Genomic DNA, 16191 nt, shown 5'->3' on the forward strand with positions numbered 1-16191 from the left:
ATGTTTTCAGGGAGAGAGCTATACTTCTCATACACTGGCTCATCTCTCAGCTCGTGAACCACCAGTGAATGAAGTAAAAATGCTGGTTAATGTACCATTTCTCACTTTTCTACTTTGGTGGGTAAGTAAATTGTTTGCGTTTCAATAGGAGTAACTAAATTAAGAAAACATTTTCACGTTATTACAGTCTTTGATTGTTTCCAGTGTTAATGTTGATAGATCGCTCTTTTATTCATGTTTTATTGTATCAGCTTTAACTTTTTGGTTTGGGAACCTCAGCATGGTTAAGAGAAATAGGCTAAGGGAAGATTATTGAACTGCCAGACTATTGGCACTGACTTGAATAATCTTGGCCATATTTATGAAGCTCATCCAGGGGGTAAAGGTCATTAAGGTGGATACCCAACAGCATCTTCATGCAGTATTTTGCCTACTGCCATCGGGTGGGTACACTCCCTCTGGGAGGGCCAAATCACATGGGTACCTGAGATTATTTGTTCTATCAGCTGTTGGGTTTTTTTTAACTAAGCTGTAGGTTTTGGGCAGGGTCTATTCATACTTAATTGTAATTTTCATATGATGCCATGTATTTATGGTTTTTAAACAGCTTCATATATTTTTTATATGTGTGCTGGTTCTGTTGACTGTTGCCTGCAAACCAAATTTCCCTTTGGGGATTAATAACACTAGTCTAATTTAATCAGTACAATTTGAATACCGTTGATTCGAACAACGTTCTACGGGAGAGAATGACATCAGCCACTGACATCAGAGATATGAAAAATACTATGAGAGTGCGTAATATTACGTTGGTGGAAAGAATACTTTGATGAAAGAGAAAATACATTTTCTACCTGAAAAAGGGTATACGGTACACGATATACTTTAAAACTGTAAACACACGATGATAGTTTGTGCCACTGAGACCAAAGAAAAACCAATATACACGCAAGATCTGCAATTTTTTTCCCCAAAAACACCTCAACTTCATTCCGTTTGTTCATGTAGACACTAACTTAATAAATAAAACTGGTATTATGCTGACAAGTAATTTATCTAAAGTTTTCCAACCACATTTCCTTCCACGCATGCGAAGTATGAAAGCCGAGTGTACAGTTGGCCGCGCATGTGTACAGCCAGCTGTTTACGCATGCGCAGTGACAGGTCGAGCGCGGACAGCTGTTCACGCATGCGTCCTAACCAGGTCGCTCTGGCAGCTACGGCTTCGCCGCTGAGGAAACGCTCCTCCTCCTGCTGCCGGCGCCATATTGCTGGAAACTCCACAGTCGCTGGTGTAGTTCATGAGGGGAGGGGGGCGCAGGGCGACGGTCCCGCTCGACATATAAATTAAAAACCCATTAAAATTACCAAAAAAAAAAAAACCACAGAGCGTCCACATAGCTGAAAAAAAGCACCACGGCTGTATAATATAAAGAGCCATCGCCATCCGTCGGCGCTGCCCGTGAGTATCCCGTCCATCCCCCAAACCCGACGACATGCGCGCCGTGACGGGTTCAGATCCGGGGTTATTGTCACGGACGCGGGGCGCAAAAACAAGACACTCTGTGCGTTTTCCTCTTTGTCGCCGCTGGATTATCTGTTGTTTTTGGGGCAGCCGAGGCCCGTCGTGCTGGCCGCGTTGCGGGGGGGGGCACGTTCTCGTGCCTGTGTTTTGTTAGCTTGTTAGCCGGCTAGCCACTGGCGCTCCGCGGACGGCTCTACTTCTAGCGGCCGACCGGCCTTCCACGTTTCGGACAAAGGAGCGGAACGGAGGCCGCTCTCACCGACACGAAGCGCTCGGAGCTCGACGCGTTTTCAGACCCTTTTATTGTTTTGACTCGGGTGGGAGGCCTGTCTCCCCGCAGCCGGCCGTCGCTTTCACACATATGATGTCTGACTTGTTGTTGTTTTGAAGACGCTGAATGAGATGCTCACAGTTCGCCGTAGCGCTGGTTCGGGTGCTTAATTGATATTAATTGTTTGTTTAGCAGCAGGGGAGCTGTTGGTCATGGGGTTTCCGGAACCTCACGTCGCGGCGCATCGTAAACACGGTGCGGGCAACTCGTCTTTTGTTTTGCTTTCTTGTCGGATTAGCTGTAGCTGGCCGCGCTTCGTGCATGCAGCATCTTACTTCAGCTTATTCTCTAATACCGACTATATTGTTTGTTGTAGTCGCATGCCCGCCTCCTTTCGGTAACGGGCCAACTGGCTTCGCTTCTTCCGCACACCGAGGCCCTTGAGCTGGGTGACCGTCCGAGGTTTCGCTTTCTCTCTGCACGCTGGATGGTATTAACCTGCTGGTTAGGGTAGAGCTGCGACTGCTCTAACCAGCTGCTTAGCTGACGCCTAAAGTCCCGTCCACATTGCATGCGGTTTTTTTTATACCTATATTTTCCCCGTAAATAGGTGGTAATTTTACGTCTTTCCGAGTAAGGACGACCCAGGGAATTCCCCACTCCGTAATAAAGCTTTTACTGCGCTTTCTTCTGTTAGAAATGTGGTTAGACTCGATCTCTAGTCTTTTTCCTGTCTTTTGGTTAAGCTGATTGTTGGCGGCTGGCAGATCGTGATAGGCGGACGTATTACAAGGTGGCGGATGGATGGATATACATCACAATCAGGAAAATAAAAGCACGTTTTCATTAAGAGTTTAGCCTTATTTCTTAACTCTGGTCTTGTTGAAACAAGTCTTTGGTCTTCCGTGCAGTAATTTGACACCGTTTTCTGCAGTATTTTATAAATATAAAGTGCCCTGCGTTGTGCTCGTCATTTACCTAGGTGTGTGTTTCCCTTTTTATGCGATCTCATTGAGTAGATGTTTTTCTGCTGAAATTGCTTACATAAGCATGATTTCATTTTCAGCTGCAAACATGTACAGCACTGGATACCTCTCGACACTACAATAAGCTTGTATGAAACCAGGCACTCTGTGTATCTAGATGAGCTCTCTAGCCATGAGAGCTTACTTTTTAGATGCTGTGGTTATCCCTCATTTGTGGCCCAAAGATGCCCAAGGCAAACACTTTGGGAGATATGGGAGAAAATACTGTCATTATGTCTGTCTTCAGCTGTGTGCTGTTTGCCTCATGCTTCTGTTTGTCTTGCCTTTTTATATTTCGGCTGTCAGATCTGGTTTTGCCTGTTAGCCGCCTTTTCATATAATGCCCATCTGACGACTTAAGCTCCTATAGAAATCTTAAGTCGAGTTGTTATTGAATTAAAAGCAAAAGTGCTTAAGCGTGTGTGACCAGGTTGAGCACAGCTGGTGGCCCAGCCTGACCTTGTGATGTCACAGAGTAATATTTGCTTTTTCCCTGCAGGTTTTCCCGTGGAATGAGCATTCCATGCGTCCTCCTAGGCATGAATGAAGTGGGCTGGCAGGAGACTCGCGGAGGGATGCGGCACGCCAACGGCGCCCAGGAGGCCGCAGGGGTCCGGGTCCCGGGCTCGGCAGTTTTGGCTGGGGGTGGAGGCGGGGCTCAGGCACAGCAGGTCCTGGATGGGGCCTCGAACCCTCACACTTTGGCCCCGGCAGTTTCGGCGACAGTGGTGGGTGCCCCGGGGGGCCAGCCTCCTCTAAGTGGGCGTTCGCAGGACGACGCCACCGTGGGCTACTACTTCCAGCGGCAGCCTGGGGATCAGCTGGCTGGCTACACCAGCAAGCACCGCTGGCCCACGGGAGACGGGATCCACATGGACCAGGTAGTGGCAGTGGCTTTGCTGCCCAGGGGAGGGGAGTCATGGTGGATGGAGGGATCTGGGAACAGGAAGCAGAGCTCAAAGGATTTGGACAGTGTGACAGAAAAGTGCATCGTGTTGCTCAGTTGAAGTGTCTGGCTTATGGTTCTGTGCTTGGTTTGGGGCTTCAGTCCTGGTCTTGAAGGGTCGCTTTTGTTCGGAATTCTCATGAACAACCTCGCATGCCATTGCTCATGCAGAGTGAGAACTGTAGCCCTTCTGGGTTGGGATTAGTGGGTCTGAACTGTCCAGGAAAACATGCCTGAACACACATACTGACAACTATATGACTTGCCGACAGTCTGGGGCTATGTGTAAAGCTCTTATGGGATGCTATATTTCAACGGCACATCTCTTTTGTGTGTAGTTAGGGTATCAAGCGTACTTTTCCTGCTTTCCAAGAAAACAGTGAATGGATCAAAACTAATGTAATCAGATAGGTTTTGCTATGAAAGATTGCTCTGGGGTGATATCTTACTGCTGAAGAAGCCTGACTAGCATTTCTGGAATTTTCCTTCAGTTATTCCAACCTTGTGCACTATCATATTAAATTAAATGTATTGTAAAACCCTGGGCTGATTTTTAAATGTGTGTGGTTTGGGGTACTTTGAGTTGCAGCGCTCTGAACATTCACTAGGGATAAGGGGGGAGTTCTGTTCAAATGGGTGACTATAAACAGATGTTTTCCAAAGTGTACAGCCTGGGCCTGTAGGACGGCGTTATTGCTGCTGTTTGACTAAATAGCTTGTACAGGCGAAGTTGCTGTAAAAACAGCATAGCCTTGCATCACTTTCGGGGGCTGCTCCTCTGCCCTGCTTTAATGGGATCACTGGGAGGTGGCCATCTTGTCACGTGCCCAGGTTCTCAAGTGCTATTTCGAAAAGTCAGATCGCCAAAGCGTTCAGTACGACCTTTTTATTTATGGCCCTTTTTAGTTTAAAATGTCACTTGCATCAGTATGGCTGTGTGGAGAATCGCAATCAGAGAAGCCGGCTGGGCGAGTAACCCAAAAGCTCCCAGTTAGACAGAACAACCACACAGGAGCCTTTGTCCGAGTTGCCTTATCCCTTATGTTGTTAACTGCGAGTTGGGGCTGCTCTTCTCACGTGGCCCTTTACCGTGGACCTCCTTGGATTTACCTTTGAGATCGCGAGGCCGCGTGACAGGCCAGGCAAGTTTTTGGCCCTGTTCTGGATTTGAAAAGGTGCCGGATAGGTGGTTGTTCAGGAGAGCTGTTCTCCTTTGTCCTCGATCCCTGGCGCTTCTCCTGGGAAACGGCGACACACGAAACTCCTTAACCCTTTCAGTTACGGTGTCCACTGCGTCCCCGTCTCAGGCTCAGTTCACCGCAAAGGGGAGACCCTGAAGCCGGCGCCTGATCTCTTGTTGGTGTGAGGAGATGCATTGGTGGCTTTTGGAAGTTGTGCTGCGTGCACCTTAGCGTGGTACTCAGAGCCTGGGAACCGTGTAGCCATGCTGTGTGGGTCCTGCCAGGTGTCCAGCCCCTTGCCTGCTGCTGTAGATGTACTTTCTGACTGATGGTTAATTGATGCGTGAAGAGCAATGGGAGACAGGCTTCTCTACTGTAGCGGCCCACGTACAGAAGTTTACTGTATCATGTTTTCAGCACTTTTAAAAGTAATATCTATTTTTTTTTTTTGTTTTCAGTCATTGGCCGTACTTCCGACATGCATGGCGTTCTGCATCTGATATTGCTCATTCCTCCAGGTGTTGGCTTCTGCTGCCATGACAGCCGCTCATTTGGGATATTTGAATGTTGCTAGATTTGCATGTTTTTACGCTGGTCAGGTTTGCACTCTTTTTGCATTGCTTGTTACCTTTGTGTCCTGCACTTTTTCTGTTTAACTTCTGCAGGATGGAACAGGTGTAATATAACTGATGTTGGCAAGGTGTCGAAAATCTACAATTTTACATCTCGGACACATTCGCTGGACTCTTAGTCTACAGCAGAGGAGGTTGATAATCTGGACCAAAGGGTTTTCCCAAAGCAAGTTTCTTTTGGTTTGGTACCGGATTTAGGCCCGGCCTTCCCAGCCAGTGTCTTGCTTGTCCAAACGTCACAGTTGAACATATGGGGGTTTCCTGTTGGATTCTGCTCAGTGCTGGATGAGCATGCGGCCTGTAGTGTGGTAATGGACGGGCAAAGGTCACGAAAGGTCACCCCGTGCACCAGGTGTGAGTAGAAGGGGCACTGAATGTGCACGTGCCAGCTGTGTCAGAGTTAAGATGAGTCGGCGGGGTGTTGCAATGTGGGGAGGGGGGGGTCTGCTCTAATTTAGTTTTTTTGCATCCCCATCTATCCCCCAGCACTCTCCTCTGTCATGGGTGTGTTTGTCGATTGCCCTGCCTCCTCTGTCATAAGTGAAATCTCTGTTGAACCCCCTGCACCCCTCTCTGTCATGGGAGTGGTTGTGGCTGTTCAGTGGATTGTGTGAAACGGTTTTGTGAGCAGAAAGAGAGCCATGGTCACCCCGAGTACCTTGCTGCTGCTGGGCCCATGAGTTTGTGCTTACGGGTGGAGTGTGTGTGTGTGTGTGTGTGTGCGCGCGTCCACAGCAGTCGTGCCCTGTTTCTTTCAAATCCTGCCACAGCCAAACCTTTCTGCCTTCCTCCTCCCTTCTAAATAAACAGGAAGTGCAGACTGAAAACGTGGGGGTGGGTATCAAGTGGCACACAAAGTTCGCTGACAGCGATTAGCGTATGGCTGTGTTATCTGAGCGGTTCCTGCTTGGCCTGCGCGCCGCTCTCTCTGTTAGCTAAAGCCTAATTCATGCTTCACTTTTCCACATGGGGACGGTCGTCTAGCGCAGCAGCTTGTGGTCATACTACACTCAGCTGTGGATGCGGATGGTTGTGTTTGGTGCTGCATACAGCAGAGATATTCCACCAGACCAGGTGGGGGCAGATGTATTGCAAAAAATGCAGGCAGTAATATGAGTAAACTTTAGTCAAGGCTTGGGCGGTATATTGGTAATAAGGCACGCCCCTGTACTTTAAAATCCTTATGACAAAATTAGCAGGGACCCCAACCCTCCTCCTCATCTTGACAAATTTATATTGGAATACTGTTGTTTTTAAAATACCGTACACCTCAGTATAATGTCTGGCCATTAGATGGGCAGGTACCTCTGACCCCCCCCCCCCCTACAGCTGCTCACCATAACTACTTACAACTACTGCCTCTGCGTTGCCCTCTCTGTGACACCGTGGATGCTTTGCAGCTTAAAACAATCATGACCCTGTGTGTGTCTCCAGTCCCTGCCTGGCTGTCTCTGTTTTACTGAATCCCTGTGTCTGTGTGGCTGTTTACGGCCCTGCCGTTTGTTTCCTTTCCTGGGTGCAGCCGCCTAAACCAGAGCAGTATCTCTGTGTTCTGTGGGGGTCACTCTCACAGCTGTGTTTTCTGTGCAGGTGCGCTCTGTAGACGAGATGAACCACGACTTCCAGGCCCTGGCACTGGAGTCGCGTGGAATGGGTGAGGTAAGCTGCACGCAAACTGCCTTTCAAAGGAGGAAGCAAAACAAAACGAAAAAAAACTGGGATTAAAAGTGGCCGTTTGCCTCCGTTACCTTAGTACCAAACCCTCTTTCAGTGAATTGTAATTAAGGCAATATTACACAAATTGTTCCTATGCACGCATCCTTCATCCTTTTGCTCAAATTTAACCTTTACAGCTGCTGCCTGCGAAAAAAATCTGGGAGACTGATGACTCGGCCAAGGACAGTCAGAAAGGGATCTTCCTGGGCGAGGAGTGGCGAGAGAACACCTGGGCCTCTCGTAAGTCTGCCGACGCTGCTTTGTCTGTCCCGCTGTGCCCTGTAGGAACCTTGCGCGGTATTTGTGCTCAGCTGGAACCTTCCCAGTATGTGTGTTGGATTCCTCTGACCCCAGGCTTTGCTCGCTCCTGCGTCACTTTGCAAAAGTGTCTGCTAAATATGTGTGCATGTTTACTGTGGCTGTCGTGTCCCCTGTCATTTTAAAAAGCTTGTCGTGGCTTGTCGATTACGATTGTTCTGGCGCTGGAAGCGTTGCGTCGAGCTGACTGCGTCGTGCTCGTCTGCCCGTCTGATATTGTCTTGTCCTACCCTACCCTTTCCAGACCACTCCATGTCGCAGCCCATCATGGTGCAGCGGGCGCGACCTGGGCACAGCTTCCACGGCAACAGCGAGGTGAACTCGGTGCTGTCGCCACGCTCGGAGAGCGGGGGCCTGGGAGTGAGCATGGTGGAGTACGTCCTCAGCTCCTCGCCCGGGGACAAGCCGGACAGCCGTTACGGAAAGAGGACTTACGTAAGAATGGACGTCCGGGCCCCTCGCGGTTACCCTCCCCGTTTCGGGGGCAGCATCCTGACTCCCCGTGTCTGCAGGGTGCGAGTGACGCAGGCTCTGATGCGGCAGAGAAGGGAGACAACAAAGACAAGCCGTCCCCCTTTGAGGAGGACAAGGGCAGAGAGCTGAGCCAGGCCGAGGGGGAGGATGTGGCCAACGGCCGCGGGCTGGCCAACGGCATGGAGGCCGACTGCAAGGACTTCAAGTGAGTGCAGAAGTCAGAAACAGCTGTGCACTGTGGCTCAGAGCTGCAGTCTCAGGTTTTTCTATGGCGCCTTAACCAGTGGAGCACCAGCGCCACCTGGAGGCTGATGCTTTCATAGCCTTGGTGTTGCCTATTGGTGTTTTACGTTGTGAAGCTTTGCTTTGTTTGTCTGCATTTGAGTGTGACTGAACTCTCCACCCACCCCCCCACCCCCCAATAGCCGCACCCCCGGCAGCCGGCAGGCCTCCCCTACAGAGGTGGCAGAGAGGCTGAGCTCTGTTCAGGCCGGCTCAGAGATGCTGGGTCAGCACCAGCACCCCGGGCAGGCTGTGGGCAAGGCTCCGGCCGAGGAATTCCAGAACCAGGAAGCCGCCGGGATGGACGGCATGGAGCAGGTGGGCCTGGAGTCTCTGCAGTTCGACTACCCGCCGAACCAGGTGCAGATGGATTCTTCCGGAGCCCCCGTGGGCCTGTTCGACTATAACCCCCAGCACCAGGTAGGCATGGGACGTGGGCATGGGGCATGGGCATGGGGCATTGGGGCGTCCGGTGACGGTGCCTGGGAGCTGTCTGAGTACCCCCGTCTCTGGCCGCAGCTCTTCCAGAGGCCCAGCCACCTGGCCGTGCAGCAGTTGTCGGCTGCGCAGCAGCAGCAGCAGTATGCTCTAGCCGCCGCGCAGCAGCAGCACATCGGTAAGTGCCCCGCGGCCCCCCCTCCCGCCTGCTTCCCAGCCCGCGTGGCATCTCCCTGACGGCGCCTCCTTCCAACAGGCCTGGCCCCCGCCGCGTTCATGCCTAACCCGTACATCATCAGCACCGCCCCCCCTGGGACTGACCCGTACACTGCTGCCGGATTGGCTGCCGCCGCCACACTCGCAGGTGACCTCACCCACTCAACACAGAGTACCAGGTACTCTGTGTCCTTGATTGTCGCGTAGATGACATGTGGACTGACTGGGGGCCCTCGAGGACTGGGTTGGGAACACTGGTCTAGACTGTATACCTTGCTGGCCCAGTTACCGAGTTCCTGGTCTTCTGTGGAGTCTAAGATTAGCCCTTAAAGAACCCTTGGGATCTTTCTGAACCAGAGTCGTCGTGTTCTGAGGCCTTGAATGTCCCTCACCCAGGTCCAGCAGTGGTGCCCCCGCAGTACTACGGTGTGCCTTGGGGTGTGTATCCTGCCAACCTCTTCCAGCAACAGGCAGCCGCCGCCGCAGCCAACAGCTCCACCAACCAGCAAGCAGCCAACCAGGGTCAGGGCCAGCAGCAGGTACCGCCTCCCGACTCCTCTGATTGGCCCACTGCCGAATTTTCACCCCGCCTTCTGTAGGGGGGGCATTCTTTGCAGGAGATATGAGCCCCCACCCCCAGTGTGGTGGCTTGACAGCAGCTGTTAGGCCTCACTTCTCGTGAGGCTTGATTAGTCTTGTCGTCATTCGCATCGCCTTGTTCAGCTCAGTCTTCGGTCTTCAGTTTGTGTGTTGTGGGTATGCTGCCCCCTTGTGGTCAGTCAATGCCAAACCGAGGTGTGCCAGTCTCACTGCGTAAACCCGTCCCAGGTAATGCGCACTGGTGCCAGCCAGCGCCCCCTCACCCCGGGTCAGGGTCAGCAGAACCAGCAGGAGTCTCTGGCGGCAGGAAACCCCGCGCTGGCCTTTGGCCAGGGTCTTCCCACTGGCGTGCAAGGTGAGCCTCCGCCCGTCCGTGAGCGGAACCGGCCGGCGTCGGTTCTCCGGGTGACCGCCGTGTTCGCCCTCTGTCCCAGGCTACCAGGTGCTGGCACCGGCGGCCTACTACGACCAGACCGGGGCTCTGGTGATGGGCCCAGGAGCCCGCACGGGCCTCGGCGGCCCAGTCCGGCTGGTGCAAACTCCGGTGCTGATCAACCCAGCGGCTGCCCAGGCCGGTAAGCTGCAGTTGGACCCGTTCTCCGGTTGGCGAGCGGCTTTTTCCGGCTGCAGATGTTTGTGGGTCTGGGAGGATCGCTGTGTAAGCATAACGGTCGTGCGAGACGCCCGCCCTGTGTCCCTCCCCCAGCCGCAGCAGCCTCGGCGTCCAACTCGGGCAGCGGACTGACCGGGCCAGCTAATGGCCTCTTCCGGTCCATGGGTGCCCCCCCCCAGCAGCAGCAGCAGCAACAGCCCCCGCCCCCCCAGCAGCAGCAGCCGCCACCCACACACCCTAGTGCCAGTGTGCAGTCCAGCTCCTTCTACGGCGCCGGCTCCGTGGCTCCCAGCTCCCAGAGCAGCTCCCTCTTCTCACACGGCCCCGCAGCCGCCCCCCCCGCCAGCTCCTCCCTGGGTTTTGGGGGCGCCGGCTCACTAGGCGCAGCCATCGGCTCTGCGCTCGGGGGCTTCAGCTCTTCGGGTGAGTCCTGTCTGCCCGCTTGCAAGGCCCCCGCTGTCAAGGAGACATTTTCTGCGCCTTTGTCCTGACACCATCTGATTCCCTTCGCTCTCAGTGGCCAGTTCAGGCAGCAACAGCGCCCCCCGCAGGGATTCCCTGTCGGCCGGCTCGGAGCTCTACAAGCGCAGCGGCAGCAGTCTGACCCCCATCGGCCAGCCCTTCTTCAACAGCCTGGGCTTCTCCTCGTCCCCGAGCCCCATCGGGATGCCCCTGCCCAGCCAGACGCCCAGCCACTCGCTGACCCCTCCCCCCTCGCTGTCCTCGCATGGCTCCTCCTCCAGCCTCCACCTGGGTGAGTCTTTCAGTTTGGCTGTTGCCTGTGTGAGGCGATGATTCGTTATTCATGTGCAGCCGTCTGGAACCTGCCCTCGGGACTCTCCACCTCACCACCCCCCTGACTGTTGGTCATAAACTCACTAGTAGCCCCACCCTTCGGGCCAAGAGTGAGGCCTTCAGGAATGCTGCAGTGCACGTATCCCTCGCTGGCGTGTTGACATGTGATTGACATACCAGTCCGGCTTGCCTTTCTAGCTGCCAGCTGAGGTGTCTTTAGCCTTTAGCGTCACTCAGCTCTCCCCACGTGCTGCGAGTAGATGCGCTCCAGCCTCTTACTGCCGTCGGCATAACCGTCTGCCCCCCCACCACCCCATCCCTGATCCCTGCAGGTGGCCTGACCAACGGCAGTGGTCGCTACATCTCGGCGGCTCCGGGGGCGGAGGCGAAGTACCGTGGTGTAGGTGGGACTTCCAGCCTGTTTGGCTCCAGCAGCCAGCTGTTCCCGCCGTCCCGCCTGCGCTACGGCCGCTCCGACGTCATGCCCTCAGGCCGCAGCCGCCTGCTGGAGGACTTCCGCAACAACCGCTTCCCCAACCTGCAGCTGCGCGACCTCGCTGGCCACATCGTGGAATTCTCCCAGGACCAGCATGGCTCCAGGTACCACCAGGGTGGACTTTTATAGGGAGTGGGGCATGCTGGGATATGTAGTTTGTGTAAGGGGCCCTTGAGTGCCCCCAACAGGCTGGCATTGATGGATGTGGCAGGGTTCTTGATGTGTGCTGGCCTGGTGCCCCCGTAGATTCATCCAGCAGAAGCTGGAGCGTGCCACACCCGCCGAGAGGCAGATGGTCTTCGCAGAAATCCTGCAGTCCGCCTACCAGCTGATGACTGACGTCTTCGGCAACTACGTCATCCAGAAGTTCTTCGAGGTGAGGATGCATCTGAGGCCGTCGGACAGCCCTCTTTCCCTGTGCCTCGGTCCGTCCTGCGCTCCTGGCCCCATGCGGTTCCCCCTGCGCGCGTCTGAGCCGGCTGACACCGTGTCTGTGTCCCTCCACTTGCCCCTCAGTTTGGCAGCATGGACCAGAAGCTGGCGCTGGCTTCCCGCATCCGTGGTCACGTGCTGCCTCTGGCGCTGCAGATGTACGGCTGTCGCGTGATCCAGAAAGCGCTGGAGTCCATCTCGTCCGACCAGCAGGTAATCGTAAGTTGGAGCCTGTTCCTTCCTGTCTTCTGTGGGCGACTCGCCCGCGTCCCGATTCTCCGCCATCGTCTGACATGCTTAATGCACCCCAACTCTCCAGAAATTGTGCTCCTCACCAGTCAGGACTTAACTTTTCAAATTTAAGATCCACTTTAAGCTAGCCTAATGGTGGAAAATGCCTAGACAGGTAACCAGTGCTATAATTGCTTGTAGCTCCATCAGTTCTGTTTTGGAATTTGCTGACACTGAGGTCCAGGCCCAGTTAGAATGGAGCATAATCCAAACCCAGTTCCGGTACTGAACCACCACCCCACCCCCCACTTCCGCATGCACTGATGCCTGTCTGTGTGTGCGCCCCCCCCCCCCCGCGCGCTCTCTCCTCATGCAGAGCGACATGGTGCGTGAGCTTGACGGGCACGTGCTGAAATGCGTCAAGGACCAGAACGGCAACCACGTGGTGCAGAAGTGCATTGAGTGCGTCCAGCCGCAGGCGCTGCAGTTCATTATCGACGCGTTCAAGGGCCAGGTCAGCCCCCCCCCCCCCCCCCCCCGCGCCTTCTCCTGCCAAAGCCTTGCTGTGTGTGAGCCCGCACTGACTTGTGGGGGCCTCCCCGCAGGTGTTCGTGCTGTCGACACACCCGTATGGCTGCCGGGTGATACAGCGCATCCTGGAGCACTGCACCCAGGACCAGACCCTGCCCATTCTGGAGGAGCTGCACCAGCACACAGAGCAGCTTGTACAGGTGAGGGCCGGCAGTCGAGCCCCTGGTCTGAGTGGGGCCTAGCTGTGCCTGGGCCTGTGCTGGCATTTCTAATGAGAATATGTCCGGCTGTTGTCTCAGGGTGACTGTGGCTTGGCCTCTACCCTTGTGGGTGGGACATCTAAATGTTTGCCTTAGAATCCCCCTTTGAAGAAGTAAACGGTACTTTTGACTGGCTCTGTACGGTAGCCTAAGAGTGACTCCATGTAGGGGGTGGGGTGATTACGAAGGATCTGTGGTGTTTGCCAGCTGCTCCTCTGGTATCTGCTCACCAAGAACCCTAAACCCCCCCCCCCCCCCCCCCACTATCATCTTAGGAGTCTTTTTTTTTTTTTTTTTTCCCCTGCATGCTTGAGTTGATGCCATGTTTCATATGCCAGTGTGAGCTGAGTGTGTCTTGGCGTGCCTGACGCTCACCATCGCCCTGCGCCTGTCCGACAGGCTGTCACCCCGTCGATGTGATACTCACCGCCTGTCTGAAGCCTGTGTGCTGATTCTCATGAAAACACCCCCCACCCCCTTATTCCATCTAGACCTATCACGGAGTATCTTTGGAGATGACCCCCAAAACATATTATACGGTGGCGAGCGATGCGCTCTTCAAGGTCAGCTATCTCCCCCCCCGAGCCAGGGGGCGCCTCCGCTTCCTCCCCTTTCCTCTGATATCAGTCTCTTCTCCACGCTTGATGCATAGAAGCAGAGGCCAGAGCATTTGTGACCTTTGAAACAGCAACGTGGTGGTGCAGCTTTTGGCTCCTTCGGCCCAGCTTGCGTGTTCCCCCCCCCCCCCCCCCCATCCTACTCCCTGCCCCCCCACTGAAAATGCAGACCTCATGGACCCTCACCCCCGCCTTACTAATGTCCCTTTTTATTTGCTTTTATTTTTCGTGTCTGAGTTTCACCCATTGGGGGTGTCCATGGGGCAGGTATTCCGCCTCTGGGTTCTGTGTGCTGATTGGTGCTTGATCCATCGCATACCAATCATGAACGGTACTTTCCCTCGTGAATAACTCCATGTCGTAGCGACAAACATAAATGCTCTGAGATCTTGAAAAGCCTTACATGGCAGCATCGAAAGATCACACAAAAGCAAGAGCTCAGTGTTTCCTTGTCCAGAGACATATTCTTGTTCTATGTTTCAAACCACAGACATTTGGGTATGAAAGGTGGCGCCCTCCAGAGGCTTCTTGTGCTTGTGCACTTTCTTCGATCTGCTCTGGCCCTCTGTTTCCCAGTTAATTCCTGAAAATGTTCCTGAAATCTTCTTTCAGCTGGCAATTATGAAGAGGTGCAGTTTATCTAATTAGCACTTGCTTCTTAGAAAAGCATAATTCCCATATGCACAAAATATCCTTAGTCATTCAGTAGTATTTTTCTTTTAATGACTTAATACTTCTGGATGGATTAAACACTCCACACAGGATTGTCTAGTAATTTTAGGATGGTGATTGGAAGTGAATGTTATTGGGTCGGATCAGAGAGACCGAACTGTGCCCAGGACCCTCTGGTTTTTGGTGATGTGCTGGGTGGAACATCTCACTATAGCCGCTTGGCCTGAGGGCTCCGCTGGCTGACGGATGTGTCCAACGCGAGCTGGGGGGGAGGGATTTGAATCCAGTTCAGCCACAGGCCTGGGACGTGCACTTGCATGTTTTCTGTAGGGCTTCTGCCTTGTGATCCTAATGTTTGTGGTGAAAAGTACCGCCTTTCCTTTATCTGCCATCTGCATGCGTTTTGTTTTATGGGGCAGTGAGAACCTGCCAGGATCTGTGTTCATCCACAGCCGTGTCTGTCTGTCACACGGGGGCGGCGCAGGTCCGACCCGGCCCTCATGTCTGTCGCCTTGGCCCGCAGGACCAGTACGGCAACTACGTCATCCAGCACGTGCTGGAGCACGGCCGAGCCGAGGACAAGAGCAAGATCGTGGCCGAGATCCGGGGGAAGGTCTTGGCTCTCAGCCAGCACAAATTTGCCAGGTGAGGGGCGGAAAATGATGGACGGCAGGAATGATGGAAGCTGTGCTGTGGGCGGAGCTACTGGCCAGCCATGTGACCTCTGACCCAACGCACTTAATGTGTGGCTTGAACCTCCTCGGCTCCTCTCCTCATCTTCGTCCATCCGTCCCTTATTCCTCCTCCATTCAGCAATGTGGTGGAGAAGTGTGTGACGCACTCATCCCGCGCGGAGCGAGCCCTGCTCATCGACGAGGTTTGCTGCCAGAACGACGGGCCGCACAGCGCCCTCTACAGCATGATGAAGGACCAGTATGCCAACTATGTGGTGCAGAAGATGATTGACATGGCCGAGCCAGCTCAGCGCAAGATAATCATGCACAAGGTAGCTTTGCGGCCGCTGCCTGGCGCAGCCACGCGGTTCTGCTCCGTCTCCCTGTGGGAAGCTGCCTACATTCCCTGGGGTGTTGCTGGGGCATGAGCTCGAGGTGTGATACTGTGTGGGCATTGACTCTGGAGGTTCATCAGCCCTCTGCAGTGTCCTGTCGCATTTTGCTGCTTGCTTGATTTTCAGCGTCCCCCCCCCCCCCCCCCCCATTTCTCCCTCCCCAGATCCGGCCTCACATTGCGACCTTGCGCAAGTACACGTACGGGAAGCACATCCTGGCCAAGCTGGAGAAGTACTACATGAAGAACAACACAGACCTGGGCCCCATCGGGGTCCCGACCAACGGGCTGATGTAGGCGCCCTCCCCGCTGGCTCTTTCCTGGCACGGGGGCACTAGTGTAATTCCATTATAGCCCCGTCACCCACCCCCCTGAGAGGGTTTCCCGCTGTGATACTGTCCTGAAGGGAACTACCAAAAATCAACTTAACCTGACGATGCTGTGATGCCTGCCACAACATAGGCTCCTTAAACTCTCCCCCCCCCCCCCAAACTAGCGCCCCCCTTTGTGGCCTGGAGGGGCGTCACATCACTGAGCTGGGGAAAGCACAGAATGCTTGTATATGATGTAATTGTATCAAAACTGGTTGTCATATTTTGTAAATTTTTACCTTGTAAATTTGCTGTATAAAATATGGGTAGTTTTTAAGTTGGATTTCAGCATTCTTCTACCAGCAAGTGACTTGTTGCGGATGGTGATAGTGCAGCACAACACGTTCAGGTTTTTTGCTTTTTTTTTTTTTTCTTTTGAAAAGAAATTCCGTCCCCCTGAGGTCTGGCATCAGCTCGTTTAATGGGGAGTCGAGCCTTTTGTTTGCATTAATGTGCACTCCCACCAGGGGGCAGCGATGCT

The 16191-nt window shown here is 53.8% G+C and overlaps 1 protein-coding gene across 3 annotated transcripts; it reads left to right on the forward strand.

Moving 5' to 3' along the window:
* The first annotated feature begins 13 nt into the window (after positions 1-13).
* LOC111855562 (pumilio RNA-binding family member 2) lies at positions 14-15987 on the forward strand. Of its 3 annotated transcripts, XM_072699394.1 has the most exons (23): positions 14-121; positions 3321-3702; positions 7171-7239; positions 7434-7536; positions 7859-8049; positions 8127-8293; positions 8514-8790; positions 8890-8986; positions 9065-9172; positions 9421-9563; positions 9853-9979; positions 10059-10199; positions 10331-10660; positions 10755-10991; positions 11365-11632; positions 11775-11904; positions 12045-12179; positions 12568-12705; positions 12797-12922; positions 13474-13545; positions 14795-14916; positions 15085-15277; positions 15505-15987. In XM_072699394.1, exons 1-23 carry the CDS (start codon positions 90-92, stop codon positions 15634-15636), a joined length of 3720 nt encoding a protein of 1239 aa, XP_072555495.1. In that variant the 5' UTR covers positions 14-89; the 3' UTR covers positions 15637-15987. The 3 variants fall into 3 exon arrangements, with proteins under 3 accessions (XP_072555495.1, XP_072555496.1, XP_072555497.1); XM_072699395.1 differs by lacking the exon at positions 13474-13545 and having other exon boundaries at positions 15-121; XM_072699396.1 differs by lacking the exon at positions 13474-13545 and having other exon boundaries at positions 16-121; positions 12045-12173.
* Positions 15988-16191: the final 204 nt, after the last annotated feature.

The sequence above is a fragment of the Paramormyrops kingsleyae genome, chromosome 14 (genome assembly GCF_048594095.1).
Source record: "Paramormyrops kingsleyae isolate MSU_618 chromosome 14, PKINGS_0.4, whole genome shotgun sequence".
Classification (NCBI taxonomy): Eukaryota; Metazoa; Chordata; class Actinopteri; order Osteoglossiformes; family Mormyridae; genus Paramormyrops; species Paramormyrops kingsleyae.